The sequence below is a fragment of the Neomonachus schauinslandi genome, chromosome 10 (assembly GCF_002201575.2).
Source record: "Neomonachus schauinslandi chromosome 10, ASM220157v2, whole genome shotgun sequence".
NCBI lineage: Eukaryota > Metazoa > Chordata > Mammalia > Carnivora > Phocidae > Neomonachus > Neomonachus schauinslandi.
The window spans coordinates 112068323-112089203 of NC_058412.1; the positions used below are offsets into that span (position 1 = coordinate 112068323).

The 20881-nt window shown below is 55.9% G+C and overlaps 1 protein-coding gene across 3 annotated transcripts; it reads left to right on the forward strand.

Moving 5' to 3' along the window:
- The first annotated feature begins 8 nt into the window (after positions 1–8).
- RBCK1 (RANBP2-type and C3HC4-type zinc finger containing 1) lies at positions 9–17167 on the forward strand. Of its 3 annotated transcripts, XM_021689175.1 has the most exons (13): positions 9–40; positions 656–745; positions 1852–1996; positions 7024–7117; positions 7252–7450; positions 8640–8761; positions 8894–9067; positions 10232–10392; positions 11418–11529; positions 14032–14211; positions 14943–15041; positions 15350–15493; positions 16478–17167. In XM_021689175.1, exons 2-13 carry the CDS (start codon positions 724–726, stop codon positions 16556–16558), a joined length of 1533 nt encoding a protein of 510 aa, XP_021544850.1. In that variant the 5' UTR covers positions 9–40; positions 656–723; the 3' UTR covers positions 16559–17167. The 3 variants fall into 3 exon arrangements, with proteins under 3 accessions (XP_021544850.1, XP_021544854.1, XP_021544852.1); XM_021689177.1 differs by lacking the exon at positions 656–745 and having other exon boundaries at positions 29–40; XM_021689179.1 differs by lacking the exons at positions 14943–15041; positions 15350–15493; positions 16478–17167 and adding an exon at positions 14481–14593.
- Positions 17168–20881: the final 3714 nt, after the last annotated feature.

A 20881-nucleotide genomic window follows, 5' to 3' on the forward strand; every position in this document is an offset into this window, starting at 1 on the left:
CCCCGCCCCTTCCCGCGGCGCTGCGGGCGCGGCAGGGCCGGTGAGTGAGGGTCCGGGAGTCTGAGGTCAGCCCAACAGGGGTCACTCCGGTCAAGGTCATTGAGCACCCGGACCGCCGTGATCCGGAGCAGGGCGGGGACCGCCGGGGACTGCGTAGGTGGCAGCCGCCCCTGGATGGGCCGGGCGGTGTGTGGGGGCGGGGGGTGTCCGGATGTCCCGACAATCTGCTGCCCCACTTCCGGGGCCTCCACTTTCACTTTCCCTTCCGCTGTAGCTTGCTCTCTTCCCTTCCCCACTGTCTGAGGCCACCCCGGAGGGGAGAGAATGTGGCTGTAATCCTGGGCGCCAGGGGCGATCCCAGCAGCGGAAAGTGGGGCCCCTCCGCGGGGGCTAAACAGCGCCCGGCTGTGCGGCGTCACTCTCATCCCCGCCCCAGGCCTGTCCCGTTTCCTCTGTCGCGCATTGTGGGCTTGGCTCTGTGCCGCCTGCCCTTTCACCTCCCACGCGGGGTCCCGGCCTCTTCCCATACCCGGTCCCCGGTGCTTGGGATGTTACCCGATTGCCGCTGGGGACACCAAGGCACAAAGAGGGCTCGGGCCGCGTTGGAGGCCACCGGTGGGGGCTGAGTTGCTTGTGGTCGTCCGTCCTCTGCCAGGTGACCCAGGGATAGCATTTCTCCGGAGCTGCTGCCCCCGCCCGGGGGGATGGGCGCAACCAAGCCAGATGGACGAGAAGACCAAGAAAGGTGGGCACCCCCTGGAGGCGGCTGGGAAACTTCCGTTAGGAAGTGGGCCCCGGCAGGACCCGGCCTCCCCTCCCCAGAAGGACCCCGGAGAGGGAGCTTTAACAGTGTCCTTCCTCTACCCACCTGCCCCTCAGTTTCCTTCTTTGGGGCCTGGTTGCTGCCAGAGGCTTTTCATTCAATTATGGGATGCCCCTGAGGCCACCGTGAGCCAACTCTGCTGCGATGGGGTAGGGAGCTCCTGGAGGGCACAGGAGACCTCGCAGGCTGGTGGGGGAGACAGATCTCAATTGACCTGAATATCAGGGGCCCTTGCCTCCCGTCTTGCTTCCTCCACCCAGCATTGTAGAGCATGTCAAGTCATGTCATCACCCTGCTTAAATCCCCCCACCAGGTGCTCCTCTGTGTTCTTAAAACAGAAGCCAGAGCCCTTGGTTAGCCCACAAGGCCCTTTGGGCTTTATTGACCTCATAGTCTTACCCCATTCACCCCCTTGTTCATTCTGATGGAGCTCCACTGGCTTCTCTCTGTTCTCATCTAACCATTTCTTGCTCAAGGTCTTTGCCCTTACCTTTCTCTCCACCTGGTATACTCTTCCCTAACAGGGTCTGGACATATGTAGCTTCTCCTTCTGGTCTCAGCTTCAGCGTCACCTCCTCCTAGAGGCCTTCCCTGATCTTACCCTGTTTATTTCCTTGCCAGCATGGATCACAATCTGAATTTTTTTCTGTTGTCTGTCTCCTTACTGGGCTGGGAGGTCCATGAGGAGAGGGACCCTGTTTATCTTATTCACTGCTGAATGCCAGTTTCTACAGCAATAGTTGGTACACAGTAGGAGCTCAATAAATGCTTGTCAGATAAGTGAATGGAAGTATGGGGACCTGGGAATATGAAGGAAAAATAGAACCAAATGAACAGGGAGGGGGAATGGGGAGTTTCAGAGAAGGCCCCTCAGACAAAGGGACTTTTAAATTGGGTACTGAAGGATATGTAGGAGTTCACCAGGAAGACAGAGGAAGCACCATGTACAAGGGATCACCACCTCCCTCACCCCCAGCTCCTGAAAGATAAACCCTGTGCTAACCTGCTTCCACTGTGCTGGATTTCAGCCGAGGAGATGGCCCTGAGACTCAGCCGGGCAGTGGCAGGCGGGGATGAAAAGGTGGCAGTGCAGTGTGCCATCTGGCTGGCAGAGCAACGGGTGCCCCTGAGTGTGCGACTAAAGCCCGAGGTCTCCCCAACACAGGACATCAGGTAAGGAGTGCATGGGTGGCCAAAGACTTAGGGTTTCCCGAACTGCAGCGGACCACAATATATTCTTGCCTATAGAACAGTTATGTTTAGTGGCAGGTTCTGGTGTCAGAGACCTAGGTTCAAACCCAAGCTCTGTCACTAATCAACTGTGAGATCTATGGCAAGTCACTTCACCTCTTGGAGCTTCAAGGTTTTTTAAATTTTTAAAATGGGGCAATAATAGTAAGTTATCTCATAGGGTGGTTAGAAGATGTATTAGAATGTTAGTCCTCATGTAACAGAAAAAACCTAATAACAGTGGCATAAATAAGTTTGACGGCAGGCAGTCTAGATGTGGAGGCTGTGCTTCCTGTAGTCCTCAGAGACTCATGCTTCTGTCCTGTTTTTCTGTCATTCATGGACTCCATTCTGAGGTTTGCTTCATCGTCCAAAATGGCTGTTCCAGCTCCAGCCATCACATCAGCATTCTTGTCAGCAGTAAGGAGAAAGGTGTGGTTTCTCTCCCGATCAGTTGGGGGGAGGGCCAAATATGAGGCCACCCAACCGGGTGGGAGCTGGCGGCCCCAGGAGGTGAAAGAATTCACCCTAGGCCGAACAAAGGAGACAGAAGTTTATTGAATACACTGCAGGGGAGCGGTGGGCGGGACAGCAGAACCGACTGTCTTCAATGAGGCTGGGTAGGGGGCTGAGTTAAAGGGCAGAGTAGGGAAGTAGGGGACTGGGAACTGATGGAATTTTCCCTTTATTGGTAACTGTGTCTGGTGTAAGTAAGCCATTGTGAGCTAGGGCTATGCAGATTTTGAGGTGGGTCGCTTAATGAGCCTATTTGCATTCAGCTTTGGTGGTTGCTGTGGGCCCTTTTGCCTTGATCAAGTTTCCATTGCTCCAGCTTGTTGCCCCAAAGCGGCCTCTACAGAAGGGAAGAAGGACACCCCCTCCCACACTTAAGAGCACACAGCTGAGAAAGTTGCACACTTTTTCCACTAAGTTCCTGCGGACCAGAACTTACTCTCACAGCCACACTCAGCTTGAAGGGAGGCTGTGAAATGTGACCAGGTATCCAACTAGAATTCAGGGGTTCTGTTAGCAAGAGAAGCAAGGGAGGATGGATACTGTTAGTCTTTCTCCAGGAGACTTAAGCTTGATGTTGTAATGCTTAGCACTGTGCCTCGCACATATCAGTCACTCGATAAACGGCGGGGTTTATCTTTTTCCTGCTGCTTTTTTGCTGCTGCATACATAGTAAGACAGTAGTTTCATAGTTGTGATTTTCAATGATCCTGGTGGATCCCATTTGATTTTTTAATGGTTTCATTGAGATAGAGTTGACGTATCATACAGTTCAACAATTTAAAGTATATAGTTCAAGGCTTTTAGTATATTCAGAGTTGTGCAACCATCACCACAATCAATTATAGAACTTTTTTTTTTTTTAAGATTTTATTTATTTATTTGAGAGCGAGAGCAGGGGGAGGGGCAGAGGGAGAGGGAGAAGCAGACTCCACGCTGAGCAGAGAGCCCGATGCGGGGCTCGATCCCAGGACCCTGGGGTCATGACCTGAGCTGAAGGCAGACGCTTAACCGACTGAGCCACCCAGGCGCCCCACTTATAGACCGTTTTTTTTTTTTTTTAAAGATTTTATTTATTTGACAGAGAGAGACACAGCGAGAGAGGGAACACAGTCAGGGGGAGTGGGAGAGGGAGAAGCAGGCTTCCCGCGGAGCAGGGAGCCCGATGCGGGGCTCGATCCCAGGACCCTGGGATCATGACCTGAGCCGAAGGCAGACGCTTAACCGACTGAGCCACCCAGGCGCCCCTTATAGACCGTTTTTATCACCCCCTGCAGAACCCAGGTCTGTGCTTATTAGTAGTCACTCCTCATCTCCCTGCCTTTCCGCAACCCCAGCCTTAGGCAGCCACTAATGTACTTATCTCCAGGGTTGTGCCTAGTCTGGATATTTCATATAAATGGAATCATACAACATGTGGCCTTTTGTGTCTGGCTTCTTTCACTTAGCATAATGTTTTCTCAATTCATCCGTGTTGTAGCATGTATCAGAACTTTATTCCTTTTATTTTTGTTTATTTATTATTATTTTTTTAAGTAGGCTCCCCTAAACGTGGAGCCCAGTGCAGGGCTTGAACTCACGACCCTGAGATCAAGAGTCGGATGCTTACCGACTAAGCCACCCAGGTGCCCCAGAACTTCATTTCTTTTTGTTGCTGGATAATAATCCACTGTATGGATATACCATATTTTCTCTATCTATTAATCATTTGATGGACATTTGGTTTTTTTCCACTTTTCAGCTAATACGAGTAATGCTGCTGCCGGGAACATTTGTGTCCACCGTTTACATGGACATTTTTTTTCCCACAGTTTTACTGAGATATCACTGACATATAACATTGTATTAGTTTAAGGGGATGTGATATTGTGATTTATAATAAGGAATACATATTTGGTCTTTGTCCTTTCCTGGCACAGACCTCCTTGGAACTTTGTAAGTGATGAGAATGTGAGGTGCCTTTCGTTATGTGAATGAGGTGACTTTTGGAATGTCCCCAGATCACCTAAGAATAGGGGCTAGTCACCAGAGCAACCAACCCCGGTGATTAGCGGGTTGGAACTTTCAGTCCCATCCCTCTGACCTCTTGGGAGGGGACAGGGGCTGAGGTTGCATCAGTCCCCAGTGGCAGTGGTTTAACCAATCATGCCTACGTAATGAAATCTTCATAAAAACTGAAAAGGACAGGGTTCAGAGAGCTCCTGGGTTGGTGAACACATGGAGATTTGGGGAGAACGGTACAGTCCAAGAGGGTATGGAAGCTCCTCACCCCTTCCCATATACCTCGCCCTGTGTGTCTCTTCCATCTGGCTGCTCCTGAATTATATCCTTTTATAATAAACCAGTGATCTAGTAAGTAAAATGTTCGAGTTCTAGGCACTGCTCTAGCAAATTAATTGAACCCGAGGAGTGGGCTGTTGGAACCCCCAACTCTATAGCTGATGAGACAGCACAGCTGACAACCCGGGCTTGTGATTGGCATGGGGGGAGGGGCAGGCTCATCGGGCTGAGCCCTCAACCTGTGGACGCAGCTGCTGTCTCTGGGCGGATGGGATCAGAATTGAGTTGCAATGTAGGACGCCCTACTGGTGCCCGAGAATCGCTGGGGGCTGTGTGAGGAGCTCCCCTCCTCCTGTCCACACGTTGGAAGTGGAGGCTCAGAATCATTTTAGATGGACGCCATAATGATTTGGTACGTGTGTATCGTGCAGTGATGACCACAGTAAGTTAACGTCCATTGCCTCACATACTTACAGATTATTATTATTTTTAAGTAATCTCTGCACCCAACATGGGACTTCAGCTCACCACCCCAAGATCAAGAGTCACATGTTCTAGGGGCGCCTGGGTGGCTCAGTCTGCCTTTGGCTCAGGTCATGATCTCAGGCGGGCTCCTTGCTCGGCGGGGAGCCTGCTTCTCCCTCTCCCTCTGCCTGCCGCTCCCCCTGCTTGCGCTCTCTCTCTGTCAAATAAATAAAGAAAATCTTAAAAAAAAAAAAAAGAGTCACATGCTCTACTGACGGAGCCAGCCAGGCACCCCTATTTTTTCTTGTGATAAGAGGTTTTAAGACTTATTCTCAACAATATTTAGATATACAACACAGTATTGTTAACTATAGTCACCGTGCTGTACATTACCTCCCCATGGCTTGTTTATGAACTTGGATTCATTATCACACCTAACAATAATTAAGGAATTATTAGTAATAATTCCTTAAAATCCTCTAATACTGTTTATATTAAAATTTCCCTGATTATCTCACTAACAATTTTTATAGTAGGTTTGTTCCCGTCAGGAGCCAAAGGAGATCTACACGTAACATTTCTTTTTTTTTTTTTTTTTAAAGATTTTATTTATTTATTTGACAGAGAGAGACAGAGCTAGAGAGGGAACACAAGCAGGCGGAGTGGGGGAGGGAGAAGCAGGCTTCCCGCCGAGCAGGGAGCCCGATGCGGGGCTCGATCCCAGGACCCTGGGACCATGACCTGAGCCGAAGGCAGTCGCTTAACGACTGAGCCACCCAGGCGCCCCCACGTAACATTTCTTAATATCGTCCTTTTTATTCTCCCTCTCTTTTTATGCCATTAATTTAAGAAACCGGGTCTTGGACTTCCAGAATTTTCCCACATTCTGGATTTCTTAATTGCTGTCTCAGCCTGTCATTTAGGATCTCCAGTTTTTCTTGTGAACTTGTAGTTGGAGCTGAAGGTTAGGTTAGTCAGGAGTCACGTTGTACATTTCCAGGAGCTTGTCCTCATTTGTTGATTGCTCCTTGCTCTTCTTGTTCTGTATTCTGATTTTTCTGTTTCCTTTGGGATCAGTTCTGTTTTGTTTTGTTTTTGTTCTTGTTTTTTATCTCAGCCCTTCCTTTTCATGCTTTTGATCTTCCAGAAACGTTGAAGGGTCCTTGAGAAGGCTGGTGTTTGTCTGGAATGACACCGGCTTGGAATCCTGCGTCTCACAGTCATTCAGTGCTTACTCAGTAGAGTCAGTGTGACCTGGCTGTGCCTCGGGCTTTTACCCATAAAGCAGCGGTGACAGCAGTAGCTGCCTCATGGGTTCGTGGAGAGCATTAAATGAGCTAAAACATATGAAGTGCTTTGACGTGTCTTGGCATATAGTACATAACAACTTGGTGGCTTGGCTAAGGACCAAAGGACAGAATGAGAGAGGAGGCTGCAGAGCGGGGAGGGGCCGATCGCAGAGGCCTTGGTGTGCCATGGTGAGCGTGGATCTGATTCTCAGAGCAGTGCCAAGCCGTTGCAGGGGCTTACGCGGTGGGTTCTGATCAAGAAGGAAGCCCAGTGCTGTGGGAATCCAGGAAAGGCCTTTACCCCGGAGCGGGGTGTGGGCGTGTGCCCTTGGGTCTGTACACATGCATACGCGTGCACAAGTGTGCAGACACGCCCGTGCCAATAGCTGGTGGCCGGGGTTGGACCTGTGACCTTCTCCGCAGGCTGTGGGTGAGCGTGGAGGATGCTCAGATGTACACGGTCAGCATCTGGCTCACCGTGCGCCCTGACATGACCGTGGCTTCCCTCAAGGACATGGTGAGTTGGCAGGGGCGGGGCCACACTAAAGGGAAACATCGGGCACATGCTTCCCATTTTGCTTCTACCTCTCTTTACTCTGATCCTCCCTTTTCACTCTCCTGCTCTCCGTACCCCGCCCTCCCCCCCCCCAGGTATTCCTGGACTATGGCTTTCCGCCCGTCCTGCAGCAGTGGGTGATTGGGCAGCGGCTGGCCCGGGACCAAGAGACCCTGCACTCCCACGGGGTGCGGCGGAATGGGGACAGTGCCTACCTCTATCTGCTGTCAGCCTGCAACACCTCACTGAACCCTCAGGAGCTGCAGCGGGAGAGGCAGCTGCGGATGCTGGAAGGTGAGGCTCTGCCTCTGAGCGCCATGGGACTCACCTGAGATCGCAGGGTGAGAGGGCGCAGAGCCCGTGGCTTTTGGTCAGGAGCTGTCACCGGGAGGACCTTATCCACAGTGGGGAAGAGAGGACAAAGGGCACCCCGGAGGGAGCCATTTCAGAGCCATTTTGAGAGCAGCTGGTCTGGGGGAGGAGGGGGGCTGAGTTCAGTCCTGGCTCCGGCATTCATCAGCTGGACGACCTCGGGCACGTCCCTTCCAGTCTCTGTTCCTCGGTTTCTAAATCTGTACATTGGATATGATGATGACAATAATAGCGTTTATTCTAAATTTTTTGCTTATCATCTGAAAGTATTTCAGACTTATAGCAAAGTTGCAACATTGTACAAAGAATTGTATAACAAATTCCCAAGTACCTTTCATGTGGATTCCCCAAAATACTAACACTTCACCACAATTACTTTGCTTTGTCATTCTCTCTATATAATTATTTATATATGTCTAAATAATTTTTTTCTGAACTGTTGTGAAGTTGCAGACATGATGTCCCTCTCGCCTAAATACTTCAGTGTTCATGTTCTTGGAAAAGGGGTCATTTTCTTACATGTGGTAAACATACAACTACCAACTTTAGGAAATTAACAATGATGAAATACTATTATCTAATCCACAGATGTTACCCAGATTTTACCAGTTGTTGCACGAATGTCCTTTGTAGCCAGACACCTGGCAGTGGCCTCATGTCTCTCAGGGTCTTTCAGTCTTTGGTGTCTTCAGTCTTACTTTGACTTTCCTGATATTTGAAAAGTCCGGCCAGTTTTGTTTTTTGGGTTTTTTTTCTGTCCGATATCCCCTCGTGAATGGATGCAGATTCAGTATTTGTCAGGAGCATCTCAGAAGTGATTGGGCCTCTAGGTGTATGACATAAGGAGCATAGGAGGCCGGTTTTTAGGCCCGGGTTTTTAAGCGGGCGCTCGCAGGAGCACTCACGCGTGGAGGAGGGCCCCTGACCCTGTAGGAGCCGGACATTCAGCCAGGTCTAGGCTCACCTGGGGAACCGAGCTGGAGACTCCCCCAGGGAGGAGGGAGCGGTGCGCGGGGGGGGGGGGGGGGAGGGGCCGCAGGGCGCCTGGCTGGCTCAGAGTGTGCACGAAGTGGGCTGCTGGATCTGCCACCCCCTAAACCCTCCTCCCTAGATCTGGGCTTCAAGGACCTCACGCTGCAGCCCCGGGGCCCTCTGGAGCCCGGCCCCACGAAGCCCGGAGTCCCCCAGGAGCCGGGGCGGGGCCAGCCCGACGCCACGCCCGAACCCCCGCCGGTAAGCCGCCCCCGCCTCCGCGTGCTGGTGACCGCGCGCCCCACCCCCGACTCCGCCTCCGCGCTCCCGGGCCCCGCCCCCGCCCGACTCCCCGCGCCGTGCTCAACCCCCACTCCCCGACTCTGCTCCCAGGTGGGCTGGCAGTGCCCCGGCTGCACGTTCATTAACAAGCCCACGAGGCCCGGCTGCGAGATGTGCTGCCGGGCGCGGCCTGAGGCCTACCAGGTCCCTGCCTCGTACCAGCCCGACGAGGAGGAGAGAGCGCGCCTGGCGGGCGAGGAGGAGGCGCTGCGCCAGTACCAGCAGGTGGGCGCGGAAGTCCCGGGACAAACACGCGCAGACCGGGCGGGGAGGCGTAGGACTGGAAGGGAGGCACCTCCGCATTGCCGCTCCTTCCGCGTTGCCGCCTTGCCCCCTCCTGAGCCCACCGCTGGTGCTGACTCTGCACTTGACTGTGACTCGCCCTCTCCTGGAGGTCTTAGGTGCTGAGACCCTGCTCCCTGGCTGTGATCACATGCCCCGCCCCCACTGGGGCTGTGGCTCCGCCCCTAGCTTTGACTCCCACACCCACTGTGCGGACAACTCCCCTGGCTGTGACTCCGGTACCCTAGCTCTGACCGTGCTTTTGTCCACCTCCTCCTTATCCGCCTGTGACCTAGCTCCTGCTCCACTCAGACGTCACCTCACCCTGGACCCTACTATTTCTGACCCCCTCCCTCCCTGTTGTGATTCATCCCTGACTTCCTATGAGCCTGGACCCAGCCTTTCACCTCTCCCTGCGAGGTTGACCCCGCCCTCTGTCCTGCCCCTCCCATAGCTCTGCCCCCCCATCCTGACACAAGCTCTGATTACACAGATACCAGATCCTGAGTGTTCCCCATTCTGATCGGATGCCCCCCAACCCTCACCTGCATTCCCCTTGGATCCAGTGCTGTCCTTGCCCCGCCCCAGCCATGACCTCATTTGTGGTCTTACCTAGTCTTGGCCCAGACCCCGTCCTCTCCCGTCTTGCCTTGCTCCCTAGCTTTATCACCACCTCCATACCCCTGACCCACTCTGTGACCTTGACCGGCTCCGACCCCACCCCCTGCCCAGCCGTGCCCTGCTTCTTGGCAGGGATGTGAGCCCTGTTATTCCCAGACTACCCCCTCAGACCTTTAACCCCCTTCCTTTCCCTACCGCCATCACTCCCTCGCGTGGCTTGACCCCTGGTTGCAGCCCCGACCTGCCCCAGCCTGGCCCGCCTCCCGCCCGTGGCTTCCCCCCTCGCCTCCTGGCCTCGCGCTGGCCCCACCCTTCCCAGCATCTCGTCTCCTGCCTACGGCCAGGCCACCCCCATCCCCACCCAGGGATCCTGACTCTCCGCCAGCTTTGCCCCGCCTCCGGGGTCTGACCTGGTCCCGCCCCCTTCGTGGCTTGCCCCTCCCCTGAGACCCTGACCCGCCCCGCGGCCCCGCCCCGTGTGCCCAGCGGAAGCAGCAGCAGCAGGAGGGGAACTACCTGCAGCACGTCCAGCTGGATCAGAGGAGCCTGGTGCTGAACACCGAGCCCACCGAGTGCCCCGTGTGCTACTTGGTGCTGGCGCCCGGCGATGCCGTGGTGCTGCGTGAGTGTCTGCACGCCTTCTGCAGGTGCGGCCCCCACCCCCACCCCCACCCCCAGCAGGGCCGCGTTTCTCGCAGCCGCCAGTTACCGGAGGGCTGAGAGTGGGTGGGGCCCGTGCGCTTACATCTCATTGGATGCCCGCAAAAACCTGCGAGGTAGGCGCTGTCACCGCATTTTGCCAAGGAGGCGTGGGAGGTGCAGAGAGGCCTGCCGCCTCCTCGCGGCCACACTGCTCAGGCATTCTGGTTCCGGCCCTCAAGCCGCCGTCCGCGCGGGCCCCTCCGAGGGCATTGAGGCCCAGTCCCTGGCAGCCTGAGCCGAACCCGCTCGCTGCCTGGCTGGTGGGCAGGCTGCCAGCCCTGGGCTCTGGAAACGGGGTCCTCCTTCATCACAGCAGGTGTTTCTTGAGTGGCCCCTGGGTGCCAGGGACCGGGCTAGGCCTAGGGATCCAGGGGTGAACACAAAAGCTGTTCCTGCCTCCTGGAGCTTACCTTCCAGTGGAGAGGCTGCTGCTAATCAAATCATGACTCGTATAATTGTAAATTGTGTCAGATCTAAGTCCCGGTGAATTATGAGGAAAGAAAACCCAGGGGCTCTGCTTCAGGAGGGGGTCAGGGAAGCCCCACAGGAGGTAGCACTTGAACAGAGACCAGAAGGTCTGGTGCAGGGGTGTGCCTGGCCCATCTGCAGCAAGCAGGGGTCGGTGTGGCCAGAGCAGAGGGATGGACAGAGAGGTGTTAGGGAGGACCTGTCCCTGGGGTTCTTGTGAGCCGTAGTGAGGGGTGCAGGTTTGTTCTGGGCAGGTCGGGGTGGGAGGCTGCTGGGGACAGGTGGACACAGGGATCCCAGTGAAAGTGATGGGGGCCTAGACCAGAGCAGTGGGGGTGGTGGCGGGGTAGACAGAGGTAGAGGCCTTGGTGATGGCTTTGTGGGAGGGATAGGAAGGGAGGTACTGAGGAAAAGCCTCCCTGGGGTCAGGCCTCACCACGTGAGGAGTCAGATGGGCTTCAGATGACCCTAACCTCCACCCCTCACCCCACTCCCCCTCCAGGGAGTGTCTGCAGGGCACCATCCGCAACAGCCAGGAGGCCGAGGTCTCCTGCCCCTTCATTGACAACACCTACTCATGCTCAGGCAAGCTGCTGGAGAGAGAGATCCGGGCGGTAAGGCCTGGGAGCGGGGGAGGGAGGGGCACGCCCTGAGCCAGCACATCTCAGACAGCACACATTTATCCAGACCCTTCTACGTGGGATGCCGGGGGGCAAGCAGTGAAGAGGTCGGGACTTGGGGCATGTAGCTGGTAAAGAAACCACCGTTGTGAAGGAAAGACAGCAGAGGCGTTAGGAGTGGGGAAACTGGGCCCATTGGCCCCGGTGACCTCAAGTCAGATACTCAACCCATGCCTTGCTTTTCTCATCTCAGTTAGGGTCGAAGTTAGCCTTCAAAGGCTGTGAAGAATATAGGAGAAGAGTGTGTGTAAAGATTCTAGAGTTGTGCTTGACACACGGTGGGTGAGCCCTGTATCAGTTTGCTTTTGCTGCATAACAAATTTTCCAGACATAGTGTCTTCAGACAACACTGTTTATTTAGTTCATGAATCTGCAAGTTAGTCATTGGGGTTGGGCTTAGCCAGACAATTCTTGTAGCTCCTGATTTTGCTAGTTCCTGCTGGGCCTGGCCGGCCTCAGGTGGGTTTAGCTGGTGGGTCAGCTGTCCTGGACTGATTCAGGATGGTCTTACCTGCAGTGGCGGGCGGGCGGGGCGCGGTGCGGCAGGCGGCTGGGCCTCTTTCCACTTTGCTCTCTGGCTGGGTCAAGCAGGCCAGGCCTGCTCCCCGGCTGATGGTCCCCAGGTTCCAAGAGCAGCCAGCAGGGGGCTTCAGTGCAAGAGTACCTCCCCTCTTCGTTCCCTCGCTGCCCTCCCACTGAGCATGCTCAAGCCCAGAGTCCCTGTGAGAGGGGACCACCCAAGGGTGTGGCATCAGGGAGACATGAATAAATGGGGCCATCCCTCCAGCAGTCCATTCCAGTGCTGTAGGCGTCCAGGTGTGCACATTCACTGTTATTATTATCAGTATTATTTCCAAGTTCTCACCCTTCTGTGAGTCTCCATTTCCCCACCTGGAAAATTGACTGTTGGGCTTCATTCATGGTTTTTAAACTGTTGGGAAGGGGCTTCTCAGAAATGGGCATCTTGGGATTCCCAGGCCAAAACATGAGGCAGGGTCAAAGATGGCTGAGGTCCACATGGGAGACCCCACAGGCACGTCCCCAAGACCTCTGTTCCTCCTGCCTCTCCCTTAGGATCCTGCTTCTGCGAACCTCCTTGACTGCTCCTAGTATTTCCTGGAGCCCAGGGGGTCTACCTCAGCTGAAAAGGGTGGGGGGGGTGCAGAAAGGGTAGAGCTTGGGGAACTTCACCTACACCAAGAACAGCCCCTTTTATCTGTTGTCTGTGGGGCATCAGGGAAGGGCGGCTCCAGGGGGTTGCTAAGGCCTTCTCACTGCGGCCTGGAAAGCTCCCAGACATGGAGTCAGTCATTCCATATGTCCTGGCACCCATGGTGATTACCCAGAGGTTTTTCCTCGAGGTCCATCCCTACCAAGGGCATTGTGATGGGACCAGAGTTCCTGCCAAGGGGCTGCAGGGGCCATGCTTCCCCAGAGCCCTTGGGGGTTGACCCAAGACTCAGAGAAGGTCAGGTGTGGCAGAGGGAGAAAGGGGCAGGGATCAGCAGAGTAATGCAGTGGAGCTTATCTTTACAAAACACATGCCTAAACCACATAGAACTGGAATCAAAGAGAAAAGTCACCCACAACCCTGCCATCCCAGGGAATCCCTGACTGCATTTTCCTGTTTCCCTTGGTGTCTGTGGGCAGACATGACTTTATTCCTTTTTAAATCAAGTTTACTAAGGGAAACTTGGCGTGCAATAAAATGCGCCCTTATAAGCATGCGGTTGGGTGAGTTTTGGCAAATACAACTCTTGTAACCACCACCCAATTCAGATATAGAAAGTAGGCATGATTTTTTCATTGTTACCAGCATGGATACAACAACTTTTGCTCTTTTGCCATAGAATTTTTCTAAGGATTATCATAAATCTTATGGCATCTATCGTGCTTATACCTCTTCTTGTAATAATTCCCGTTTCTCAGTTTGTAATGAATGTTTCAAGGAATGTTTTGCGTGGTGTCTCTTCTTATATATTATATGCTTAGGATAAACTCGTGGAAGTGGAGTGAGTCCCAATGGGTCAGAGAAATTTTGTTGAAACACAGCTGCCACGTTGCTTTCTCAGAGTGTGATGTACCAGAATACTAGTTTAACCACATCTTCCCCAGCACTGCCAGTTATTATTTTTGTTCATTTTTTCCTTAAATGTACACATAACAAAATTTACCATTTTTCTTTTTTTTTCATTTTCACTACTTTTAAGTGTACAGCTCTGTGGCATTGGGTACACTGACATTGTTGTGCAACCATCACCACCATCCATCTCTAGAACTTTTAATCCACTTTTGAATGGAGTTTTTAAACACCGAGGGTGGTGCGAAGTAAAGAGCCGGAGCTAGGCTGGACTTTATGGAGGATATGTGGGGGCAGGGAGGGCCCTCATCGGCTGTTCTGAACCCCGAGCAAACCGGGTTGGGGCCTTTTGGCAGCTGCTGCCCCCCGAGGATTACCAGCGGTTTCTGGACCTGGGTGTCTCCATCGCGGAAAACCGCAGCGCCTTCAGCTACCACTGCAAGACCCCGGACTGCAAGGGATGGTGCTTCTTTGAGGATGATGTCAATGAGTTTACCTGCCCGGTGTGCTTCCACGTCAACTGCCTGCTCTGTAAGGTGGGGACAGGGACCCGTGCTGTCCATCCCCCTCGTCCTGCCAGGAGCTCACTGTAGTTCAGTGCCTGTTCTCCTGGGAAAGGAGCTGGGACCCTAGCCTGTCAGGACAGATAGCTGCATGTCCGTGATGGGGCCTGGCCTGGGCCCCATACTGAGTCTAAGCCTTGGACCAAGCCCTGGCCCTTGATGGAACCTCAACCTAGGCTGAGCCTCGGCCCAGTACTGAGCCCTGACCCTGGCCTCTAACTGAACCCCAATCCCCATCACAGGCCGACCTCAACCCTGGCCCCAGATGGAGTCTTGCCGGACCCTGACCTCAGGCCGCTCGCTCCCCTCATCCTCTCAGCACTTGCCCACTGAAGAGACTGGGCTCGGGCGAGTAGACAGGTCCGAGCCTGGTCGCAGCCTGAGTGAGCTCAGTCTTGGCGCATCGGGCCTGTGACTGGGGCAGAGTCTAGCCAGGGACGGAGGGGCTGCAGTCGTGGGGAGAGGGGGTGTCGGGGTTTCTCTGCCCTCAGGACTTAGCATACGTGGGTATTATTATCATCATATGGGACAACCCTGGCCTTCCCTCCCTGGCCTCCTTGTCCGCTTCCCTAAAATAGGTGCTTGGGGTATAAAGCGAGGCCCTGTCCGTGACATCCTCTAGAGACATTAAGTGCCCCTCACGTCTCTCAGCCTCTTAACCCCTTGAGGAACCCTCTCACCTCGAGCCCCTCGCCCCGCCTCAGGCCATCCACGAGCAGATGAACTGCAAGGAGTACCAGGATGACCTGGCCCTGCGGGCTCAGAACGACGTGGCCGCCCGGCAGACAACAGAGATGCTCAGGGTGAGGCAGGGTCGGCGCTGAGGGCCTGGCGATTGGAGCTCTGGGAGCTCTCTGCGGGTGGGGGCTTCTCAGAGAGGGCTGTGGTTCAGGCAGCCCTGAACGCTGTCACCCCGTTCTCGTGTCATCGCCATCCAGAAATGGGAGCTAGTTAGGACAAGTGGGCAGGTGGCGAGCAGTTAGGAAGAGCGAGGCCTGGTGGAGCCGCGGAGGGGAGTGAGCCCGCGACTCCAGAGGGGAGAGCCGGCTTCCCTCTGCAGGGGGTGGGGGCCTGGGGGCGGGCGCTGAAGCCCCCCCCCACTCTGCCCCAGTCGATGCTGCAGCAGGGCGAGGCCATGCACTGCCCGCAGTGCCGGATCGTGGTGCAGAAGAAGGACGGCTGTGACTGGATCCGCTGCACTGTGTGCCACACGGAAATCTGCTGGGTCACCAAGGGCCCGCGCTGGGGACCCGGGGTGAGTCCTCTGGAGAGCAGAGGCTTGGGGGTGCTACGGGGAGGTGCCCCGGCGGCCTTGCCAGAGAACGGGGGACAGCCCCTGGGCCGAGATCCGGCCACCGCTATTCGTCTAGCTGGTAAAGTAAGAACGTTTTTTACATTTTTTAAATGTTTGAAAAGTACCAAGAACAGGAGACTATCTTGTGAGCTGTGAAAATGATATGAAATCCAAGTGTCCTGTCCCTAAGTAGTGTGTTTTGGGAGCACAGCCCGGTACATCCGTTGTGTCCTGTCTGCGGCCGCATTCGGCCCACAAAGGCCGAGACCATATGGCCCCAGAAGCCTGAAGGAACCGGCCCTTTACGGAAAAAGGTGGCCGACCCACCCCCACCCCCACCCCCCCGCCCAGGGCAGCGATGAGGAGTCGGTCTGGGGTCAGAGGCGAGCGGGTCGCCGGCGGGTGCACCCTGGCCGTGGGGTTAGGCTGCTCATCTGTAACGTGGGGACCCCTGGCCGAGAGGGTGGCAGGGCCTCTCCCGCCTTCTCCTGAGTCAGCTGAAAACGTGCAAGGGAGGTGCTCCGCGGGCTGTCTGGGGTGAGCGCTGCACGGAAGGCGGCCGTCTTTGTTAGGAGTCTGTCCCTGGAGACGGGGGCTCGTCCTTCCGTCCAGGTGGACACCAGGACAGACGGAGGCAGAGGGAGCCGCCCTGTCTCCGGGGCCGGGTGCGGGGCCCACCCAGGATATGCAAAGATCCGTCACATCCTTTGCCTCCTCTGGGTCCAGGGGAGCGTAGACTGAGACCATGTAATTGGGGGTGCTGTGGGAGCCCAGAAAGGTCTTACTGACTGCCTCCATCAGGTAGCTGAGGCCGAGGGGGCCGTTCGTAGCAGGAGGACCGGCCCGAGCAAAGGCCCGGAGTGGGGGCGTGCAGCGCTTTGAGGGTGTGACGGAGGGAGGGCACTGTCTTCGCTGTCATGACCTTCTCTCCTCCCCATCCTCCAGGGCCCAGGAGACACCAGTGGGGGCTGCCGTTGCCGGGTGAATGGGATTCCTTGTCACCCCAGCTGTCAGAACTGCCACTAGCTGAGGATGGCCTGGTCCCCATGCTGACAGCCCCACATCCCCATGCTGCTGTGGGACAGGGCTGGTGCTTTGGCTCTGATTTCTCCCCCCGGGAGATGCCTTTGCGTGTGGCTGAGACAGGCCTTGTAGAGACCAAGGCCCCCGAGCTGTGCGGATGGCTTTGTTTTCAAGTGGTGTTGCAGGGGGCCCTGTCTAAGCTTGCGGTCGGTGTTGTTCATGGTTGCATCTGCCCCAGGGCCTTTGCCCTTCCTCTGGGGCTTGCCGGCCAGACCTCTCAGCTCTTCTCTGAGGCCCTTCCCTCCGCCTGACCCAGACTTAAACACAGCCCTGCTGGATGGAGCCTCTGAGAGCCCCATGTGAGTCCATGCTCTCTCCCCCTTCCACCGCCCTCGTCTGCTGAATGCTGAGCACCCAGAGCCCACCGCTTCTCCATCGGCTCTCTGAGGCTGACTCTCCTCTGTCTTTGCTGTCGGAGGCCTGCGGTTTGTAAGCTGCTGCTAAGCCCATTCGGAGCCAGGGGGAGACCTAGCGGTGTCTAAAGCACAGCGTTATCAGGTTCAGCTTCCATGTCTCCCTCTTTGCTGCCTGTGTAAGCTAATTAAAATGGCTTTCCAGGAAAGGATGCGTGTGATGTCGTGAGGGGGCGTGAAAGCGTCACGGGCTGGGACCCTGCACGCGGGCAGGATGGTGAGCTCCGTGGGCACCGAGGCAGGGTGGGGTAGCCCCTGGCAATGGTGGAGCGAGGGTATGACCTGCACGGGGATCCTTGCCCCTGTCGAGGCACCCCTGTGCCCACTTGAGGGGCTGCGTGCTCTTGGGTCAGGCAGGAAGCGGGTCTGCAGATGGGGCCTTGGGTGGGGGGGGCAAGGACGGTAGGCCAGCCTTGCTGCAGACTTGTGGCCCCTCGGTGGGCATCCAGGGTTGGAGGACAGCGATCTTTCAGGAACGCTTGAAGCTGCTGCAGTTGAGGGGCGGGGCTGGCCATCCCCATTTTAATACCTCAGGCAAGATGGCACAGTTTTGGTGTCAGTCTGTGCTGGTCAGAAATGAAAGAGATGGAAGTTTTGCTGCCTTCTCTGACCAAACCCCCTTTCCCATTGAGATCCGGTACTTGATGGTGACAACGTCATCAGAGCTTCCATGTGGATCACCGTCACGACAGGCGGAGGGCCTCTCTGCCCTTCAAGGCCTGCCTGGATTCCAGGCTCCAGAAGTTGGGGCGTGTGGCTTTGGCTGGGGCTGGGGCAGGGCACGTTCCGGTCCCTGGACAGGCATTGCCCCCCTGTCCCCGAATGACGAGACTCAAGCGTTGACCCCAGGCACTGGGAGCAGAGTCCTCTGAGAACATGAGTGAGGGTCTTGTGCTCTGCCAGCCTCGCTGCCCTGGGAGGAAGAAAGGGTCAGACAGAGCCCCTGCCGGGGAGGAGAGCGGGGCTGCAGCAGAGTGAGATGGGGCCCAGTGGGGGCGGGAGGTATTCTGTCCCCAGCTCCACCCCACCCCCCGCCGGGGCCAGTGTCTCGCAGCCCTCAGGGGCCTGAGCACAAGAGCTAAGCAGAGACCTGTTCTCTTAGTACAGGCTGTAACCAGTCTCCCCAGTATTTTTATTTTTTTTAAGATTTTATTTATTTGACAGAGAGAGACACAGCGACAGAGGGAACACAAGCAGGGGGAGTGGGAGAGGGAGAAGCAGGCTTCCCGCCGAGCAGGGAGCCTGATGTGGGGCTCGATGCCAGGATCCTGGGATCATGACCTGAGGCTTAACGACTGAGCCACCCAGGGGCCCCCCCCCAATATTTTAGAAACTTGGTTGTCAACGATTTTAAATTGAGAGATATGCATTAAAACCTAGACGCCCAGCTTCTCTTGAAAGAGACAACACTTGTAACCCTGGGTGCTCATTTCCACAGGGCGGGGCTGGGCCGGGGTCTGGACTATGGCTCTCGGTTCACCCCAGTCCTCCTCACCCCCAGTACGCCCCACGCTGTCGCCTTTCCCGGGGCCTTGTACCATTCTCTGTCCCATAGCATTAAGAGGTATTAATGGAGTATTTCTTTAGCCATGGCTGTATCAACAGTAGAGACAGGACAGGCCGGGGGCTGCTGCAGCCAAGCGGAGGGTCCCGAGTACCAATGGGGGGGTGCGCGCTGTCCCAGGCTCCACATCCAGCACCATACTTGCGTGCCAGTGGGCGAAGGACCCAAGAGGGCCGGGCCTCGAGTGCTCCCTGCTATGGGTCGAGTGGAGGTGCCTCCCGCTCCCAAGAGGTCAGCCCATTGCCAGGGGCCCAGGCCGCTGAGAGCCCAGTGCCAACTCACTGGGGCAGACTCGAAACCGAACCCCACGGCCTTTGGACTGGAGCCACCTACCTGAGCCAGCAGCCGGAGGTCCCGGCAGACTTGGGTGCCAGTCTGTCTGCTGGGGCGGGGACGGCGAGTGGAAGCCCGCGGCTCTGATGGGAGCAGCTGCGGCCCTGGAGGGCAGGCCGCCCAGCCCCTGCCGAAGGGGACACGTCTTCCTCTCGTGTCGGGGGCTGGCACGAAAGCCACTCACTTCAAAAGCAGCAAGTTGGAGGCGAGCCCACAGCCTTGCTGGCTCACAAAGGCTGCTGGGCAAATGCCAACCATCGGTCAATCAAGGGGAGACCACCAGCAAGAGAGGGCCTTTGTAAGGACAGGGAGAAAGGCAGCGGGAGACACCGCAGAAGGATGGGGGTGAGGGGGTGAGGGGACGCAGGGCAGGGGAAAGACGGACGATCAAGCCAGGCTGAGCCTTAGGCCCCTTCACTTCTTGGTTGCATTTGGCAAAAGCAACCCCCTTCTCCAGGGCCGCAACCGCAGGTGCCCTCGCGCCGGCACGACCCACTCCGTTTCTCTACGAGACGCGCCCACTTTTTATTCAGCTGTTTTCACACAATTTCCCCTCCACCTTGCGTATCATGTGGCATTTTCTGACTCCATTGCCCCAATTCTCCAACAGCTCCCGGCCCAACAATGCAACTCACTTCTGACATAACTACCTGGAAGTAGCATCAGACCCCACAGGTTAAAGGGCTCAGTTCCATGAGCCTGCCCCACCTCAGATGCCCAGGCTGCCCACATATCTGCCCGGCCAACCACAAATTCAGGGGTTTCCACGACACCCCCTCAGGTTCAGTACTTGGCTAGAAGGGCTCACAGAACTCAGAACAACTTTACTCACGTTTACGGATTATAAAGGATACAACTCTGCGAACAGTAAAATGGAAGAGATGCATAGGGCAAGGCGTGGGGGAGGGAGGTGCGGTGCCCCCAAGCCTTCTCTGGGAGCATCACCCTCCCAGCACCTTGAGGTGTTCACCCAGAAGCTTTGTGAGATCTCTGAATCCAGAGTTTGTGTTGTGTAGGGATGGCTCCCCAGGATCCCCTCCCCTCCCCGGGGGTCAGTGGGAGGGGCTGGAAGTCCCACCCTCCAATCACTTGCTCTTTCTGCTGACCTGCCCATTCCCGGAACTTTCCAGTGGCCCTACCTTGTCACCTCATTAGCATCAACTCACCTGGAATCAAAAGGGAATCATTGTGAACAACGAAAGACACTCCCATCAGGAAATTCCCAGGCTGTTAGGGCAACTGGGGACAAAACTCAAGTATTTATCATATCACACATGTACTTCCTTCAGCGTTCTAATTACCAAAACTCTTCTCCATAGTCAACCATCAACTCAACAAAACGACCACCAAATTTGCCACTCAGAACAACCTGCTTGTTCAGTGCCACTCTCTGGTGTGTGAGCTCCCGGAGGCAGGGCGGTGTTCTGGCCAGCCCTGTGGACTCCATGAGTGTCAGGCCAGGGGGCAGCAGCACGGGGGGGGGGGGGGGGGGGGGGGGGGGCGGGGGGGGGGGGGGGGGCGGGGGGGGGGGGGGGGGCTGGCCTAGGGTGGCGGGACACGGTCCAAGAGCTGAGTGATGCCTGTCCGGCTTGGGCGCCCTCACACCCCCACTCTGGGCCAGGGAAGCATCAAAACATGTCCCAGACAACACGGATTCTTGCCTCCAAGATGGCCCCATGCTCAAGGCACCGCTCTGGGCTCCCACTACCCAATGGCTGGCAGTGTTAAGAGGTGTGGGAAGAGCTTGGCAAGAACCGCTCTCAACAGCTCCTCTGGGGATGGAAATTACATGTGGAGATAAAGTTGCGTTCACATCAGACTCTGATTAGGTTCCCAAACCAAATGTCCACCTTTAGAGCCTAAGGCATCCCCAGAAGTATGTGGAAAACAGGCAAGATCCCCCCCGACGAATGTCCCACGTCACTTGCGCTGCTTAACTGGGGCCAGTGCCCCCGG

Coding starts and splice junctions, on each gene's coding strand:
- RBCK1 (XM_021689175.1), top strand. CDS start 724: ATGGACGAGAAGACCAAGAAAG. Junction 1,997..7,023: donor TCCCCAACACAGGACATCAG/GTAAGGAGTGCA, acceptor CCTTCTCCGCAG/GCTGTGGGTGAGCGTGGAGG. Junction 14,212..14,942: donor TCAACTGCCTGCTCTGTAAG/GTGGGGACAGGG, acceptor GCCCCGCCTCAG/GCCATCCACGAGCAGATGAA.